This window comes from Diuraphis noxia, unplaced genomic scaffold (assembly GCF_037042655.1).
Source record: "Diuraphis noxia isolate RWA-SAM2 unplaced genomic scaffold, SU_Dnox_SAM2 contig0004, whole genome shotgun sequence".
Classification (NCBI taxonomy): domain Eukaryota; kingdom Metazoa; phylum Arthropoda; class Insecta; order Hemiptera; family Aphididae; genus Diuraphis; species Diuraphis noxia.
Window position 1 is genome coordinate 46373436 of NW_028301714.1, and position 17407 is coordinate 46390842.

At 26.9% G+C, this 17407-nt stretch overlaps 1 protein-coding gene across 4 annotated transcripts in view; it reads right to left on the bottom strand.

The window, feature by feature from the left end:
- Nucleotides 1-3327: 3327 nt before the first annotated feature.
- The window catches only part of LOC149056125 (uncharacterized), a 34107-nt gene continuing 20027 nt past the window's right edge, over nt 3328-17407 (bottom strand). The window contains exons 1-6 of one of the 4 annotated variants that reach the window (XM_089226463.1): nt 5699-5993; nt 5237-5326; nt 4635-4801; nt 4277-4337; nt 3977-4028; nt 3328-3906 (exon numbers count right to left, since the gene is read on the bottom strand). In XM_089226463.1, coding sequence (XP_089082589.1) covers nt 3412-3906; nt 3977-4028; nt 4277-4337; nt 4635-4746 — 720 coding nt within the window. In that variant the 5' untranslated portion in view covers nt 4747-4801; nt 5237-5326; nt 5699-5993 and the 3' untranslated portion in view covers nt 3328-3411. Of the gene's footprint in view, nt 3907-3976; nt 4029-4276; nt 4338-4634; nt 4802-5236; nt 5327-5698; nt 5994-17407 lie in introns of those variants that run through there. The other 3 variants (XM_089226462.1, XM_089226464.1, XM_089226465.1) reach the window with 3 other exon arrangements.

The following is a 17407-nucleotide window of genomic DNA, read 5'->3' on the forward strand; positions in this document are numbered from 1 at the left end:
TCAATGAAAATATTGTCATAATTTAAATGTTTAGTAACACATTTTAATAAATATCCTACTATTTAGTTTAAATATAATTTTATAATTCATTGTGTTTTATAATTGTTATTAATTTATCATACTTTGTTGAATGCAAGTATTAAAATCATATTAATATAAACATTAATTATAGAAAAGTCTTCATGAGCCTAACTCGACTATATCATAATAAATGGAGCCTATTTTTTTGTTAAAAGATATAATACAATACAAATAACCAAGGTTAGTATACTTAATGATGTAAATGTGACTACAAAAACATTTTGTCATACCTAATAAATTTAATTCTTGGTTTTATTTTTATATTCCGGTAAATAAAAACCAAGGTTTTGATCAACTAATCAGTGCCTGTCGCTACAATGATGAATATTATTATCTATATTAAACCTAATACTTAAAATATAAAAAAATATAAAAAACATTAAATATTTTTGTACACTGTAAGGTTGCTATTGGCTTCAAATCTAAGGTTTATTTTAGGGCTGATATACAAACCGATATTGATTATCGGCCAATATTGACAATATCGGTTTTATCGGTATCGTTTTTTTTTTAAACCGATATGAAAAAAAAAACAATTTATCATACATAGATTAAATATTTGATTGTATTAAAAATTAAACACTTTAATTGTTATAAAAAGACTTACACAAGAAATGTTTAATAACTGAAAAAGAGAAAATTATTATTTTTTAAATATTATGTGATTTGTTTTTTATCATAATTTTTATTTGTTTTATTAATAAGTTATAATTTATTATCAACTAACAAGAAAGAAAAATGTTCGTTTTAAATTTTTAACTTTGTTATTTATGTACAACTGTGTTAACTCTATTTGTATTAAATACCTATTAATTGTATAATATATAATATAATTAATTATTATTTAATATTTATTAATTATTTAATTTAATCATTATACAATATATTAATATATAATAATATTGATTATTACTGTATTACTAGTTACTACTTAGTAGTTAGTACTTATCGGTAAGTATTATCGGGTATTTTATAATATCGGTTCATGCTTTTGGATAGAAATTCAAAGTTTTGAATACATCGGTTAAAAATTATATCGGCCCATCCCTACTTATTAAGTAGGAACTTAAAATATTTATGCGGGTAAAATTATAATACCTTACAAATAATATAAACCTATTAAAAGGATGCGATACCCGCACTTATTGTCACCGTCTTACAATAGTATTTAAAAATTGTAAATAGTCTAACATCTTAAAATACTCATAACTCGTTTTATAACTAAAACATAGGCGTAAATTGGGGGGGGGGGCTTAGCCCCCTAAAAAATAGTATAGCCTTGTTATAAATTATAAATTATAATCTTAGCGTTAGCCCCCCCCCTTCTAGCAAGCCAAATTTACGCCTATGAACTAAAATATGATAAAAAAAGCCTAAGAGGTTGTCTAGATAATAATTTTTACTTTAAATTTCATTAGAGGTCAATTCGTTCTAAAACGGAGAGAACACATGCGGGGTATCGCGTCCTCTTAATAGGTTTGTACTGTTTATAAGCTATTATAAAAGTAGGCGTAGAAAAAGGGTTATTAGCAGGGGCGGAGTGGGAACAAAATTCAGGCCGGGAGATTGAAATTTATCCAGGCCACCCACCATTTACCAATTAAATTACCAAAAAAATTTTTCTCGCTACGCTCAAATTATATACTTCTATTAACCTATTTCAATACAATTAAATAAATACATTTCATTTTATTTATAATATTATTTATACTCTCAATATTATAAAAGTATTTCAATCACAATTGCTATTTCGTTTAACTTCTAATGTGCTGTATTTATATAGGTACCACTAAATACCAGAAAATATTTAATCAATATAGTTTAATAGCAATATGAATAATTATATATTGTGTTTTAATGGTTCAGGTTTAGTTAATAAGTAACAAATATATTTATAATAAAGAAGTATTTTATTAATTATGACTTATAAACAATAACTATAACAAATTATTAATAATTATATAATAATAAAGATATACCTACATTTATAATAATAATTTTGATAATAGCTTAGATTTTTCACCAACTGCATTTATTATAATATTATTATCTATTTCCATCAGAATTTTATTCTCAATGGTCATTAGCATAAAAGACTCAAGGTTTTCATTGGTCATTGAATTTCTTAACCTATTTTTCAAATACTTCAGGGTTGAAAATGATCTTTCACAAGTACGAAACAAATACATTTCATGCTTTCACAAAGCTAGTATTGAAAAATTTTATTTTGTTTACAAATGCATATTTTAAATAATTTATCATTTTATCAATATTTTTTCATAGACGTTTTTATCTATTTAATTATACAACCAAAATATTAAGTGCATATTTGGTGATTTTTTAGAGCCACAAGTCCTCTGCTTAACGAAATGATTAACAAAAGATAGGTACATAATATCTGAGGTACAATAAACTGTACTAAATACGTATTCACTCACTATATAAAATTTATTACACAAACGTTTCGGAAATTTTCAAATATTGTTTCTTAATTTTGTTAACCAGCAAATAAATAATAATAAACGTTATTCAATTTATTATATTATTATTTATTTTATCTATTTTTTTTAATTAAAAATGATCCCAACGACCCTACCATAACTAGAACATTTAGCTAAGCAGTAAATACAATCAAATATATTTATGGTACAAAAAATTATTTCCAATGATCAATAATTAAAATCGTGTAGTTGTTTGGACACACTCAAGTCCAGTGCACAAACACTAATAACAGTAGCAATTAATAACAATCAGCAATCATAGCCGTAATCTCATCACATCTACATGCAAAGATTTGTTTGGGTTTATTACAGATATTATTCATACTCAAAACCATAACTATACATCAGAACAACTTTCTAGTTGTTTTTATTTATTTATTTTTAAATAAAAACTACACAAATCAGAACTAGTAAAATAATCATTTTTATAATAATTAAACAGTAAAGATTCTATTCACATTGTTATTTCAACTAGGAATATTAAGTTTTTAACATTAATTATTTAAAAAAAAATTGAATATTAAATACTTGTACAAAAGCAATAATTTTGTTAACAAATAATAAATAAATACTAAACAACCACCTCTAGTTTAATACTTTAAGGTTGTTATACCAGAAATAAATTTATAATAAAGATGAGTCAAAATAATCAGAGTTTATAATATTTAAAGCAAATTAGTTATATAAAATAAAAATTAATTGTTAGATTAATAAAAAAACAAAATTACTAGGTATACACAGTAAATTAAAATTAATATCATGTTTTATTAAAACATAATATAATATATTCTTTAATTGGAAAAATAATATTAATTTTTTGATGAAATTATCATATGATATATTTTATGATGGTATCGCGCTCAGAAAAACTCATTTTACAAGTACAACATGATGAACAGTGCATGCCTTCACTGTGTATTTTTTTGTGATTAGTAAAACTTTTAGAACGCTTGTCAAATGAGTATATATTAATGTGGTTCAGGAAATCATCAAATTGTTTAAATGTTTTAAAACAAAATTGACATTTTATAATCTCTTGATCATGAGATGTATCATGTTTGGATAAATTACTAGAGTTTATACCTTTTTTATCATACAATTTATATTCGTATGCTACCATATTATGTCTGTGAATTGCTTTATGTCTATTAAACATGGAAAGGTAAAAAAATTTTTTTTCACAAATATCACAATTATATGATGCCTTATGAGATTGCATATGAATAGCAAAATAGTTCTTCGAGAATAACTGTTTGCATACATTGCACTTTACTTCATCATCTTTGGTGAAATCTCGGGTAGCATTTCTATTTTTTGATTGTATCTAAAATGAATAAAAAAAAAAAAATTATTAAAATAATACTTTTTTATTTTAGTTAAATATTAATACTAACCTTATCTGCTTTTTTATTTTTTTTCTTCAATTTTTTTATGATTGTTTTCAATCTAAATTCAATAATAATTATTTAAAATAGAGTATATTATAATTTATACTTAATACTTAACAGAACATTCATAATGTATATCAAGAAATGTTATTTATCAAAATATATCAATAGTAAATATACAAATTACATGTACACTTGATTATTTAAAAAAACATACTATTTTATGAATTAAAATATATAAGATATTTATTTATATTATGTGCATTTTGAAAGTCTATAAAATGTATTATTAATTCAATAACTTACAATAATGTAAATTCTTCATCATCAACTGAACTTTTAGAAGAAGTGGTAGTTTTAATAGCATCTAAACATTAAAAATTAGTTATTATCAAACTAATTAAATTTGTCTAAAAGAAGGTTATCATGCAAAAAAAAATGTCCATGTTTATAATTCAAATTAATTATTGTATTAGTTAAAAATTTAAAATTGTTCTTAAATAATTGATAGAATTACTCATATTTTAAAATCCTTAAAGATGTATATAAAATTATCAACATAAAAATGTATTTCTTTAAATTATTGAACTCTTATAGTCTGATTTATTTACAGTCACAAGATATTCTAAAAAACTCATTAAAATTAGGTATGACCTAACCTTACCTTTATTTACTGAATTCTCTTCTTCATAATCAATTATAAAGAATATTGCAGCAAAGTACTCAATATGACGTTTAGACAAGGTGCCCACTAAAGCAGCGTGGTTGTAGTGCATGCACAAAGTATGGCAGTTTTATTTTCACTGCATTAGAGGGCTGTGTGTGCCCGGCCTAATAAGTACCCAATACTCATGTATTTAAACAAGCTTACTATCAAATAAAAAATTTATTTTTAAAAATTTTATATAGCTTCTATAATATTAACTATGATAGCTTAAAGATTACAATGGTGGGTGGTAGTAAGCAACAAGGAATACATATAAAAAAAATATTAAAAACCTGTACCAATCACACCCATAACGGCCATAACAGATGACGATTACAATCTAACCTAACTATTTGTTAATGATATTGAAATTGAAAGAAAACATCAAGTATTTTATTTTTAAATTTTATCATGCATACAATTGTATAACAAATATTAAGAATAATATATTTTATTATTTAGTTTGAATGTATAGCTATAGATACTAAGCAATATTATACATTACATTTTCTAGTATTTAATACTTATACAATATTTAAAAAAAAAATTCAGGAATCTACCTTTGGTATTTTTTTCCTTCTTGTGGATACGGATTTCATTTCTTATAACTGATACAAAATCGTCTTTAATTGTCATTCTTTTGTTAAACACTATAACATATAGAACAAATTAAATGCATAATAACACACATAAATTAGAAGATATTACTGGCTAACTAGGTAATGCTAAAAATGAAAGACCTATGTCCTATTAAGAACTTTGTGAAACTATCTTAATTCTTGGATACTGCTTATGTACCTAGCTTGATATAACAATTACCTATCCAAACCATTCATGTAAGTGTTATATGTTGTATTGTAATCTACGTATTACACCAAATACATTACTTTTAAATTAGTTTAGTTTAAATAGCAGTTTAAGTACAATTCACAAATGGTAGTAGAATATGATATAATAATAATAATTGTTTTGATTTTATTTACAATACTAAAAATATTAAATTCAAGTACCTAGGTACTTACCTTTTATATTATGTAGTGGTATGAGGTAGACACTATATTTATTATATTAGTACAATGTAATCAGAATTGAAAACAATTAAAAAATAAACAAAAAATTGAATAATAATTAACATTTATATGTTGATAATTTTCAACACAGTCAAATGATTGGAAAATTTAAACATTAAAAATTTAAAATATTAATTAATACTAATTTATAAGCTATAGGTATAAGTGTATTACCAGATTCGTACAATATCTATAAAAACAAATTGATGAATGAAATCTTTACATATTTTGATATTCATATAGGCCATAGTGGGCAAATCCAAAAACATGTTTGGATGTTTAATGTTTATTCGATGACACCTTATCAATCAAATACCATACCTTACCTAGCCAATAAAATAATAGTACAGAATAACTACCAATTATTATTCTGTGATAACAGTTTATAGCTTAACGAGACATCTATAAATAAATACGGGAAATGTTAAAATATAAACTTATTATAAATATCAGTGGCGGCGTGAACGGGGTTAATTTGACGCAATTGCGTAACGAAAAAATGTGCTCAATCAAGTGAACTTTAACAAAAGTCATTATTATTCAAATGAATATAAAATTATAATTAAATATTTATTTTAATATTATAATAATACCTATATATACCTATTGAAAACATTTCTAAAAATCTATTTTTAGTATCTTATATTTTTTTTAAATATTTTGCTGGTTGAATGTTGATAATTGATATAAAACATGGGTGAGTGGGTGTTGCAATTTTTTTACTGTGTCATTGAAAAAACAAGCTCACGCCGCCACTGATAAATATTATATTATAATTCACAGGCTCACAGCTCGACAACGCTTTTTTTCTATTAAATAAAATCATACTATTTATTCTGTATTAACTATTCACTACAATGTCATATTTTATTAGTTCAAAATAACATAGGTATTTATTATTTATAATGACTGACACACATTATAGGTAATCGGTAAAAAATGACACGGAAAAAAACGAAAAAGTTATAAGTTATAATAAGTAATAAGTAATATCGTATATAGTATTGTTATTATACTATTGGTAACAACAATTATAGACCGAGCGTCTTATCGAACCCATACCAAATAACTGTCGTAGATAATATATATAAATATATGTATACAGTGGCGTATCTATGTATTTAAGCACATTAGGTGCACCCCAGTTTTTAGGGCCCCTTATAAAGTTTCAGTTTCTACTTGTTGATTAGGCCGATTAGGGGCTGAAGGGCCCCATTTATAAAACACAGCTAAAGGGCCCTGGTGCAATTCACCTCCTGCACCCCCTCTAAGTACGCCACTGTATATATACGTAAAATTCTATTATATTATTAAAGGTTTAAAATGTATTACTTTGGATAACAGTAGTATGATTATCGATATACCTAAATTGAAACATCCATACATTTTGTGTCAGTTACATTTCGACGTGAATACGTGATATATAACAGTTATATTTTGTAATACATGTAAGTTATTAAGTACAACAAAGGTGGGAATAAAATTTGTTGAAGAGGATATACATATATGTGATGTTTATATATATGTCCGTGAATAATTAAATAATGATAAAATTATATTTTTTAGATGAACATGGTAAAAAAAGTTTGAAAATTATGTCCACAAAAATAAACTAGAGCCATATTTTGAAAATAAAAATTGAAATTTGGGATTGGCGCCCACAGGCAAATGATTTTTAAGGATCAATAAGAAATTTGGAAAAAATTATAGTCTTGGAATACACAATAAAGACTGCACTATGTATTCTCAAGAAAAATAAAAGAAGAATAATTAAATCATGATAAAATTATGTTTTTTAGTGGCAAGTGGCTAATAAAGATTAAAAATTATGTCCACAAAAGTAAACTAGAGCTATATGTTGAAAATAAAAAAAGAAAGGGTGTATAGGCGCCCGCAGACAAATGATTTTTAAGAATCAAAATAAAAAATTTGGATCAAATTATGGTATTAAAATATTAAATAAAGACTGCACTATGTATTCTCAAGAAAAATTAAAGAAGGATAATTAAATCATGATAAAATTATATTTTTTTGATGATCATGGTAAAAAAAGTTTGAAAATTGTGTCCACAAAAATAAAGTAGAGCTATATTTTGAAAATAAAAATAGAAAGGGGGGATTGGCACCAGCAGGCAAATTATTTTTAAGAATCAATAAAGAAATATGGAAAAAATTATAGTCTTGTAATACACAATAAAGACTGCACTATGTATTCTCATGAAAAATAAAAGAAGAATAATTAAATCATGATAAAATTATGTTTTTTAGTGGCAAGTGGCTAATAAAGTATAAAAATAGTGTCTACAAACATAAACTAGAGCTATAATTTGAATATACTTATGGAAAGAAGGTATTGGCGACAACAGGCAAATGATTTTTAAGGTTAAAAAATGAAATTTGAAAAAAATTGTAGTCTTGGAATACACAATAAAGACTGCACTATGTATTCTCAAGAAAAATAAAAGAAGAATAATTAAATCATGATAAAATTATGTTTTTTAGTGGCAAGTGGCTAATAAAGTATAAAAATAGTGTCTACAAACATAAACAAGAGCTATAATTTGAAAATAAAAATGGAAAGGGGGTATTTGCGCCAACAGGCAAATGACTTTTAAGGTTAAAAAATGAAATTTGAAAAAAATTGTAGTCTTGGAATACACAATAGAGACTGCACTATGTATGCTCAAGAATAATAAAAGAAGAATAATTAAATAATGATAAAATTATATTTTTTAGATGAACATGGTAAAAAAAGTTTGAAAATTATGTCCACAAAAATAAACTAGATCCATATTTTGAAAATAAAAATTGAAATTTGGGATTGGCGCCCACAGGCAAATGATTTTTAAGGATCAATAAGAAATTTGGAAAAAATTATAGTCTTGGAATACACAATAAAGACTGCACTATGTATTCTCAAGAAAAATAAAAGAAGAATAATTAAATCATGATAACATTATATTTTTTTGATGATCATGGTAAAAAAAGTTTGAAAATTGTGTCCACAAAAATAAACTAGAGCTATATTTTGAAAATAAAAATAGAAAGGGGGGATTGGCTCGCACAGGGAAATGATTTTTTAGGATCAAAAAATTAATTTGGAAAAAATTATAGTCTTGGAATTCCCCACAAAGACTGCAATATATATTCAAAATAAAAATAAAAGAAGAATAATTAAATCATGATAAAATTATGTTTTTTAGTGGCAAGTGGCTAATAAAGTATAAAAATAGTGTCTACAAACATAAACAAGAGCTATAATTTGAAAATAAAAATGGAAATAGGGTATTGGCGCCCGCAGGCAAATGATTTTCAAGAAACAAAAAAAAAAAATTTGGATCAAGTTATGGTATTAAAATATTAAATGAAGACTGCACTATGTATTCTCAAGAAAAATAAAAGAAGGATAATTAAATCATGATAAAATTATATTTTTTTCATGATCATGGTAAAAAAAGATTGAAACTTGTTGTTCTCAAAAATAAACTAGAGCTATAATTCGAAAACAAAAATGGAAAAGGGGGATTGGCGCCAAAAGGAACTGATTTTTATGGTTAAAAAATGAAATTTGAAAAAAATTATAGTCTTGGAATACACAATAAAGACTGCACTATGTATGCTCAAGAAAATTAAAAGAAGAATAATTGAATCATGATAAAATTATGTTTTTCAGTGACAAGTGGCAAATAAAGATTAAAAATTGTGTCCACAAAAATAATCTAGAGCTATATTTCGAAAATAAAAATGGAAAGGGGGTATTGGCGCCTGAAGTCAAATGATTTTTAAGAATCAAAAAATAAATTTGGATCAAATTATGGTATTAAAATATTCATTGAAGACTGCACTATGTATTCTCTAGAAAAATAAAAGAAGGATAATTAAATCATGGTAAAATAATGACAATAACAATGCCACTGCCAATGCCAATGACAATGCCAATGCCACTGCCACTGCCACTGCCACTGCCACTGCCACTGCCACTGCCACTGCCACTGCCACTGCCACTGCCACTGCCTCTGCCACTGCCACTGCCACTGCCACTGCCACTGCCACTGCAACTGCCAATGACCATGACAATGACAATGACAATGACAATGACAATGACAATGACAATGACAATGACAATGGCAATGGCAATGGCAATGGCAATGGCAATGGCAATGGCAATGGCAATGGCAATTTCAATGACAATGACAATGACAATATGCAATATGAATTCTTAGAAAAAATAAATGAAGGATAATTAAATTATGATAAAATTATGTTTCGTAGTTGAAAATGGTAGAAAAAGTTTGAAAATTGTGACCTCAAAAATGAACAATAATTATATTTTGAAAATGAAAACGGAAAGGGGGTATTAGCGCCTACAGGCAAATGATTTTGAAGGATCAACAAAGAAATTTGGAAAAATTATATTCTTAGAATACACTATGAAGACTGCACTATGTATTCTCTAGAAAAATAAATGAAGGATAATTAAATCATGATAAAATTATATTTTTTTGATGATCATGGTAAAAAAAGTTTGAAAATTGTTGTCCACAAAAGTAAACTAGAGCTATATTTTGAAAATAAAAATAGAAAGGGGTATTGGCCCGCGCAGGGAAATGATTTTTTAGGATTATAAAATTAATTTGGAAAAAATTATAGTCTTGGAATTCCCCACAAAGTCTGCAATATGTATTCTAAAGAAAAATTAAAGAAGGATAATCAAATCATGATAAAATTATGTTTTTTAGTGGCAAGTGGCTAATAAAGTATAAAAATGGTGTCTACAAACATAAACTAGAGTTATATTTTGTAAATAAAAATTGAAAGAGGATATTGGCGCCCGCAGGCAAATGATTTTTAAGAATCAAAAAAAATAAATTTGGATCAAATTATGGTATTAAAATATTCATTGAAGACTGCACTATGTATTCTCAAGAAAAATAAAAGAAGGATAATTAAATCATGGTTAAATTATATTTTTTTCATGATCATGGTAAAAAAAGTTTGAAAATTGTGTCCACAAAAATAAAGTAGAGCTATATTTTGAAAATAAAAATAGAAAGGGGGGATTAGCACCAGCAGGCAAATTATTTTTAAGAATCAATAAAGAAATATGGAAAAAATTATAGTCTTGTAATACACAATAAAGACTGCACTATGTATTCTCATGAAAAATAAAAGAAGAATAATTAAATCATGATAAAATTATGTTTTTTAGTGGCATGTGGCTAATAAAGATTAAAAATTGTTGTCCACAAAAATAAACTAGAGCTATATTTTGAAAATAAAAATGGAAAGGGGGTATTGGCGCCCGAAGGCAAATTATTTTTAAGAATCAAAAAAAATAAATTTGGATTAAATTATGGTATTAAAATATTCATTGAAGACTGCACTATGTATTCTCAAGAAAAATAAAAGAAGGATAATTAAATCATGATTTAATTATATTTTTTTGATGATCATGGTAAAAAAAGTTTGAAAATTGTGTCCACAAAAATAAACTAGAGCTATATTTTGAAAATAAAAATAGAAAGGGGGGATTGGCCCGCGCAGGGAAATGATTTTTTAGGATTATAAAATTAATTTGGAAAAAATTATAGTCTTGGAATTCCCCACAAAGACTGCAATATGTATTCAAAATAAAAATAAAAGAAGAATAATTAAATCATGATAAAATTATGTTTTTTAGTGGCAAGTGGCTAATAAAGTATAAAAATAGTGTCTACAAACATAAACAAGAGCTATAATTTGAAAATAAAAATGGAAAGGGGGTATAGGCGCCTGCAGGCAAATTATTTTTAAGAATCAAAAAAAAAAAAATTTGGATCAAATTATGGTATTAAAATATTAAATGAAGACTGCACTATCTATACTCGAGAAAAATAATAGAAGGATAATTAAATCATGATAAAATTATATTTTTTAGATGAACATGGTAAAAAAAGTTTGAAAATTATGTCCACAAAAACAAACTAGAGCCATATTTTGTAAATAAAAATGGAAAGGGGGTATTGGCGCCCACAGGCAAATGATTTTGAAGGATCAACAAAGACATTTGGAAAAAATTATATTCTTAGAACACACTTTGAAGACTGCACTATGTATTTTCAAGAAAATAATTGCATTAAAAAATGAAGTATAATCAAATCATGATAAAATTATGTTTTTTAGTGACAAGTGGCTAATAAAGTATAAAAATGGTGTTTACAAACTTAAACTAGAGTTATAATTAGAAAATAAAAAAGGAAAATGGGGATTGGCGCCTACAGGTATATGGATTTTAAGGTTAAAAAAATGAAATTTGAAAAAAATTATAGCATTGGAATACACAATACAGACTGCACTATGTATGCTCAAGAAAAATAAAAGAAGAATAATTGAATCATGACAAAAATTATGTTTTTTAGCGACATGTGGCTAATAAAGTATAAAAATGGTGTCCACAAAAATAAACTAGAATTATATTTTGTTAATAAAAATGGAAATAGGGTATTGGCGCCCGCAGGCAAATGATTTTCAAGAAACAAAAAAAAAAAATTTGGATCAAGTTATGGTATTAAAATATTAAATGAAGACTGCACTATGTATTCTCAAGAAAAATAAAAGAAGGATAATTAAATCATGATAAAATTATATTTTTTTCATGATCATGGTAAAAAAAGATTGAAACTTGTTATTCTCAAAAATAAACTAGAGCTATAATTCGAAAACAAAAATGGAAAAGGGGGATTGGCGCCAAAAGGAACTGATTTTTATGGTTAAAAAATGAAATTTGAAAAAAATTATAGTCTTGGAATACACAATAAAGACTGCACTATGTATGCTCAAGAAAATTAAAAGAAGAATAATTGAATCATGATAAAATTATGTTTTTTAGTGACAAGTGGCAAATAAAGATTAAAAATTGTGTCCACAAAAATAATCTAGAGCTATATTTCGAAAATAAAAATGGAAAGGGGGTATTGGCGCCTGAAGTCAAATGATTTTTAAGAATCAAAAAATAAATTTGGATCAAATTATGGTATTAAAATATTCATTGAAGACTGCACTATGTATTCTCTAGAAAAATAAAAGAAGGATAATTAAATCATGGTAAAATAATGACAATAACAATGCCACTGCCAATGCCAATGACAATGCCAATGCCACTGCCACTGCCACTGCCACTGCCACTGCCACTGCCACTGCCACTGCCACTGCCACTGCCACTGCCACTGCCACTGCCACTGCCACTGCCACTGCCACTGCCACTGCCACTGCCACTGCCACTGCCACTGCCACTGCCACTGCCACTGCCTCTGCCACTGCCACTGCCACTGCCACTGCCACTGCCACTGCCACTGCCACTGCCAATGACAATGACAATGACAATGACAATGACAATGACAATGACAATGACAATGGCAATGGCAATGGCAATGGCAATGGCAATGGCAATGGCAATGGCAATGGCAATTTCAATGACAATGACAATGACAATATGCAATATGAATTCTTAGAAAAAATAAATGAAGGATAATTAAATCATGATAAAATTATGTTTCGTAGTTGAAAATGGTAGAAAAAGTTTGAAAATTGTGACCTCAAAAATGAACAATAATTATATTTTGAAAATGAAAACGGAAAGGGGGTATTAGCGCCTACAGGCAAATGATTTTGAAGGATCAACAAAGAAATTTGGAAAAATTATATTCTTAGAATACACTATGAAGACTGCACTATGTATTCTCTAGAAAAATAAATGAAGGATAATTAAATCATGATAAAATTATATTTTTTTGATGATCATGGTAAAAAAAGTTTGAAAATTGTTGTCCACAAAAGTAAACTAGAGCTATATTTTGAAAATAAAAATAGAAAGGGGTATTGGCCCGCGCAGGGAAATGATTTTTTAGGATTATAAAATTAATTTGGAAAAAATTATAGTCTTGGAATTCCCCACAAAGTCTGCAATATGTATTCTAAAGAAAAATTAAAGAAGGATAATCAAATCATGATAAAATTATGTTTTTTAGTGGCAAGTGGCTAATAAAGTATAAAAATGGTGTCTACAAACATAAACTAGAGTTATATTTTGTAAATAAAAATGGAAAGAGGATATTGGCGCCCGCAGGCAAATGATTTTTAAGAATCAAAAAAAATAAATTTGGATCAAATTATGGTATTAAAATATTCATTGAAGACTGCACTATGTATTCTCAAGAAAAATAAAAGAAGGATAATTAAATCATGGTTAAATTATATTTTTTTCATGATCATGGTAAAAAAAGTTTGAAAATTGTGTCCACAAATATAAAGTAGAGCTATATTTTGAAAATAAAAATAGAAAGGGGGGATTAGCACCAGCAGGCAAATTATTTTTAAGAATCAATAAAGAAATATGGAAAAAATTATAGTCTTGTAATACACAATAAAGACTGCACTATGTATTCTCATGAAAAATAAAAGAAGAATAATTAAATCATGATAAAATTATGTTTTTTAGTGGCATGTGGCTAATAAAGATTAAAAATTGTTGTCCACAAAAATAAACTAGAGCTATATTTTGAAAATAAAAATGGAAAGGGGGTATTGGCGCCCGAAGGCAAATGATTTTTAAGAATCAAAAAAAATAAATTTGGATTAAATTATGGTATTAAAATATTCATTGAAGACTGCACTATGTATTCTCAAGAAAAATAAAAGAAGGATAATTAAATCATGATTTAATTATATTTTTTTGATGATCATGGTAAAAAAAGTTTGAAAATTGTGTCCACAAAAATAAACTAGAGCTATATTTTGAAAATAAAAATAGAAAGGGGGGATTGGCCCGCGCAGGGAAATGATTTTTTAGGATTATAAAATTAATTTGGAAAAAATTATAGTCTTGGAATTCCCCACAAAGACTGCAATATGTATTCAAAATAAAAATAAAAGAAGAATAATTAAATCATGATAAAATTATGTTTTTTAGTGGCAAGTGGCTAATAAAGTATAAAAATAGTGTCTACAAACATAAACAAGAGCTATAATTTGAAAATAAAAATGGAAAGTGGGTATAGGCGCCCGCAGGCAAATTATTTTTAAGAATCAAAAAAAAAAAAATTTGGATCAAATTATGGTATTAAAATATTAAATGAAGACTGCACTATCTATACTCGAGAAAAATAATAGAAGGATAATTAAATCATGATAAAATTATATTTTTTAGATGAACATGGTAAAAAAAGTTTGAAAATTATGTCCACAAAAACAAACTAGAGCCATATTTTGTAAATAAAAATGGAAAGGGGGTATTGGCGCCCACAGGCAAATGATTTTGAAGGATCAACAAAGACATTTGGAAAAAATTATATTCTTAGAACACACTTTGAAGACTGCACTATGTATTTTCAAGAAAATAATTGCATTAAAAAATGAAGTATAATCAAATCATGATAAAATTATGTTTTTTAGTGACAAGTGGCTAATAAAGTATAAAAATGGTGTTTACAAACTTAAACTAGAGTTATAATTAGAAAATAAAAAAGGAAAATGGGGATTGGCGCCTACAGGTATATGGATTTTAAGGTTAAAAAAATGAAATTTGAAAAAAATTATAGCATTGGAATACACAATACAGACTGCACTATGTATGCTCAAGAAAAATAAAAGAAGAATAATTGAATCATGACAAAAATTATGTTTTTTAGCGACATGTGGCTAATAAAGTATAAAAATGGTGTCCACAAAAATAAACTAGAATTATATTTTGTTAATAAAAATGGAAATAGGGTATTGGCGCCCGCAGGCAAATGATTTTCAAGAAACAAAAAAAAAAAATTTGGATCAAGTTATGGTATTAAAATATTAAATGAAGACTGCACTATGTATTCTCAAGAAAAATAAAAGAAGGATAATTAAATCATGATAAAATTATATTTTTTTCATGATCATGGTAAAAAAAGATTGAAACTTGTTATTCTCAAAAATAAACTAGAGCTATAATTCGAAAACAAAAATGGAAAAGGGGGATTGGCGCCAAAAGGAACTGATTTTTATGGTTAAAAAATGAAATTTGAAAAAAATTATAGTCTTGGAATACACAATAAAGACTGCACTATGTATGCTCAAGAAAATTAAAAGAAGAATAATTGAATCATGATAAAATTATGTTTTTTAGTGACAAGTGGCAAATAAAGATTAAAAATTGTGTCCACAAAAATAATCTAGAGCTATATTTCGAAAATAAAAATGGAAAGGGGGTATTGGCGCCTGAAGTCAAATGATTTTTAAGAATCAAAAAATAAATTTGGATCAAATTATGGTATTAAAATATTCATTGAAGACTGCACTATGTATTCTCTAGAAAAATAAAAGAAGGATAATTAAATCATGGTAAAATAATGACAATAACAATGCCACTGCCAATGCCAATGACAATGCCAATGCCACTGCCACTGCCACTGCCACTGCCACTGCCACTGCCACTGCCACTGCCACTGCCACTGCCACTGCCACTGCCACTGCCACTGCCACTGCCACTGCCACTGCCACTGCCACTGCCACTGCCACTGCCACTGCCACTGCCACTGCCACTGCCACTGCCACTGCCACTGCCACTGCCACTGCCACTGCCACTGCCACTGCCACTGCCACTGCCTCTGCCACTGCCACTGCCACTGCCACTGCCACTGCCACTGCCACTGCCACTGCCAATGACAATGACAATGACAATGACAATGACAATGGCAATGGCAATGGCAATGGCAATGGCAATGGCAATGGCAATGGCAATGGCAATGGCAATGGCAATGGCAATTTCAATGACAATGACAATGACAATATGCAATATGAATTCTTAGAAAAAATAAATGAAGGATAATTAAATCATGATAAAATTATGTTTCGTAGTTGAAAATGGTAGAAAAAGTTTGAAAATTGTGACCTCAAAAATGAACAATAATTATATTTTGAAAATGAAAACGGAAAGGGGGTATTAGCGCCTACAGGCAAATGATTTTGAAGGATCAACAAAGAAATTTGGAAAAATTATATTCTTAGAATACACTATGAAGACTGCACTATGTATTCTCTAGAAAAATAAATGAAGGATAATTAAATCATGATAAAATTATATTTTTTTGATGATCATGGTAAAAAAAGTTTGAAAATTGTTGTCCACAAAAGTAATCTAGAGCTATATTTTGAAAATAAAAATAGAAAGGGGTATTGGCCCGCGCAGGGAAATGATTTTTTAGGATTATAAAATTAATTTGGAAAAAATTATAGTCTTGGAATTCCCCACAAAGTCTGCAATATGTATTCTAAAGAAAAATTAAAGAAGGATAATCAAATCATGATAAAATTATGTTTTTTAGTGGCAAGTGGCTAATAAAGTATAAAAATGGTGTCTACAAACATAAACTAGAGTTATATTTTGTGAATAAAAATGGAAAGAGGATATTGGCGCCCGCAGGCAAATGATTTTTAAGAATCAAAAAAAATAAATTTGGATCAAATTATGGTATTAAAATATTCATTGAAGACTGCACTATGTATTCTCAAGAAAAATAAAAGAAGGATAATTAAATCATGGTTAAATTATATTTTTTTCATGATCATGGTAAAAAAAGTTTGAAAATTGTGTCCACAAAAATAAAGTAGAGCTATATTTTGAAAATAAAAATAGAAAGGGGGGATTGGCAC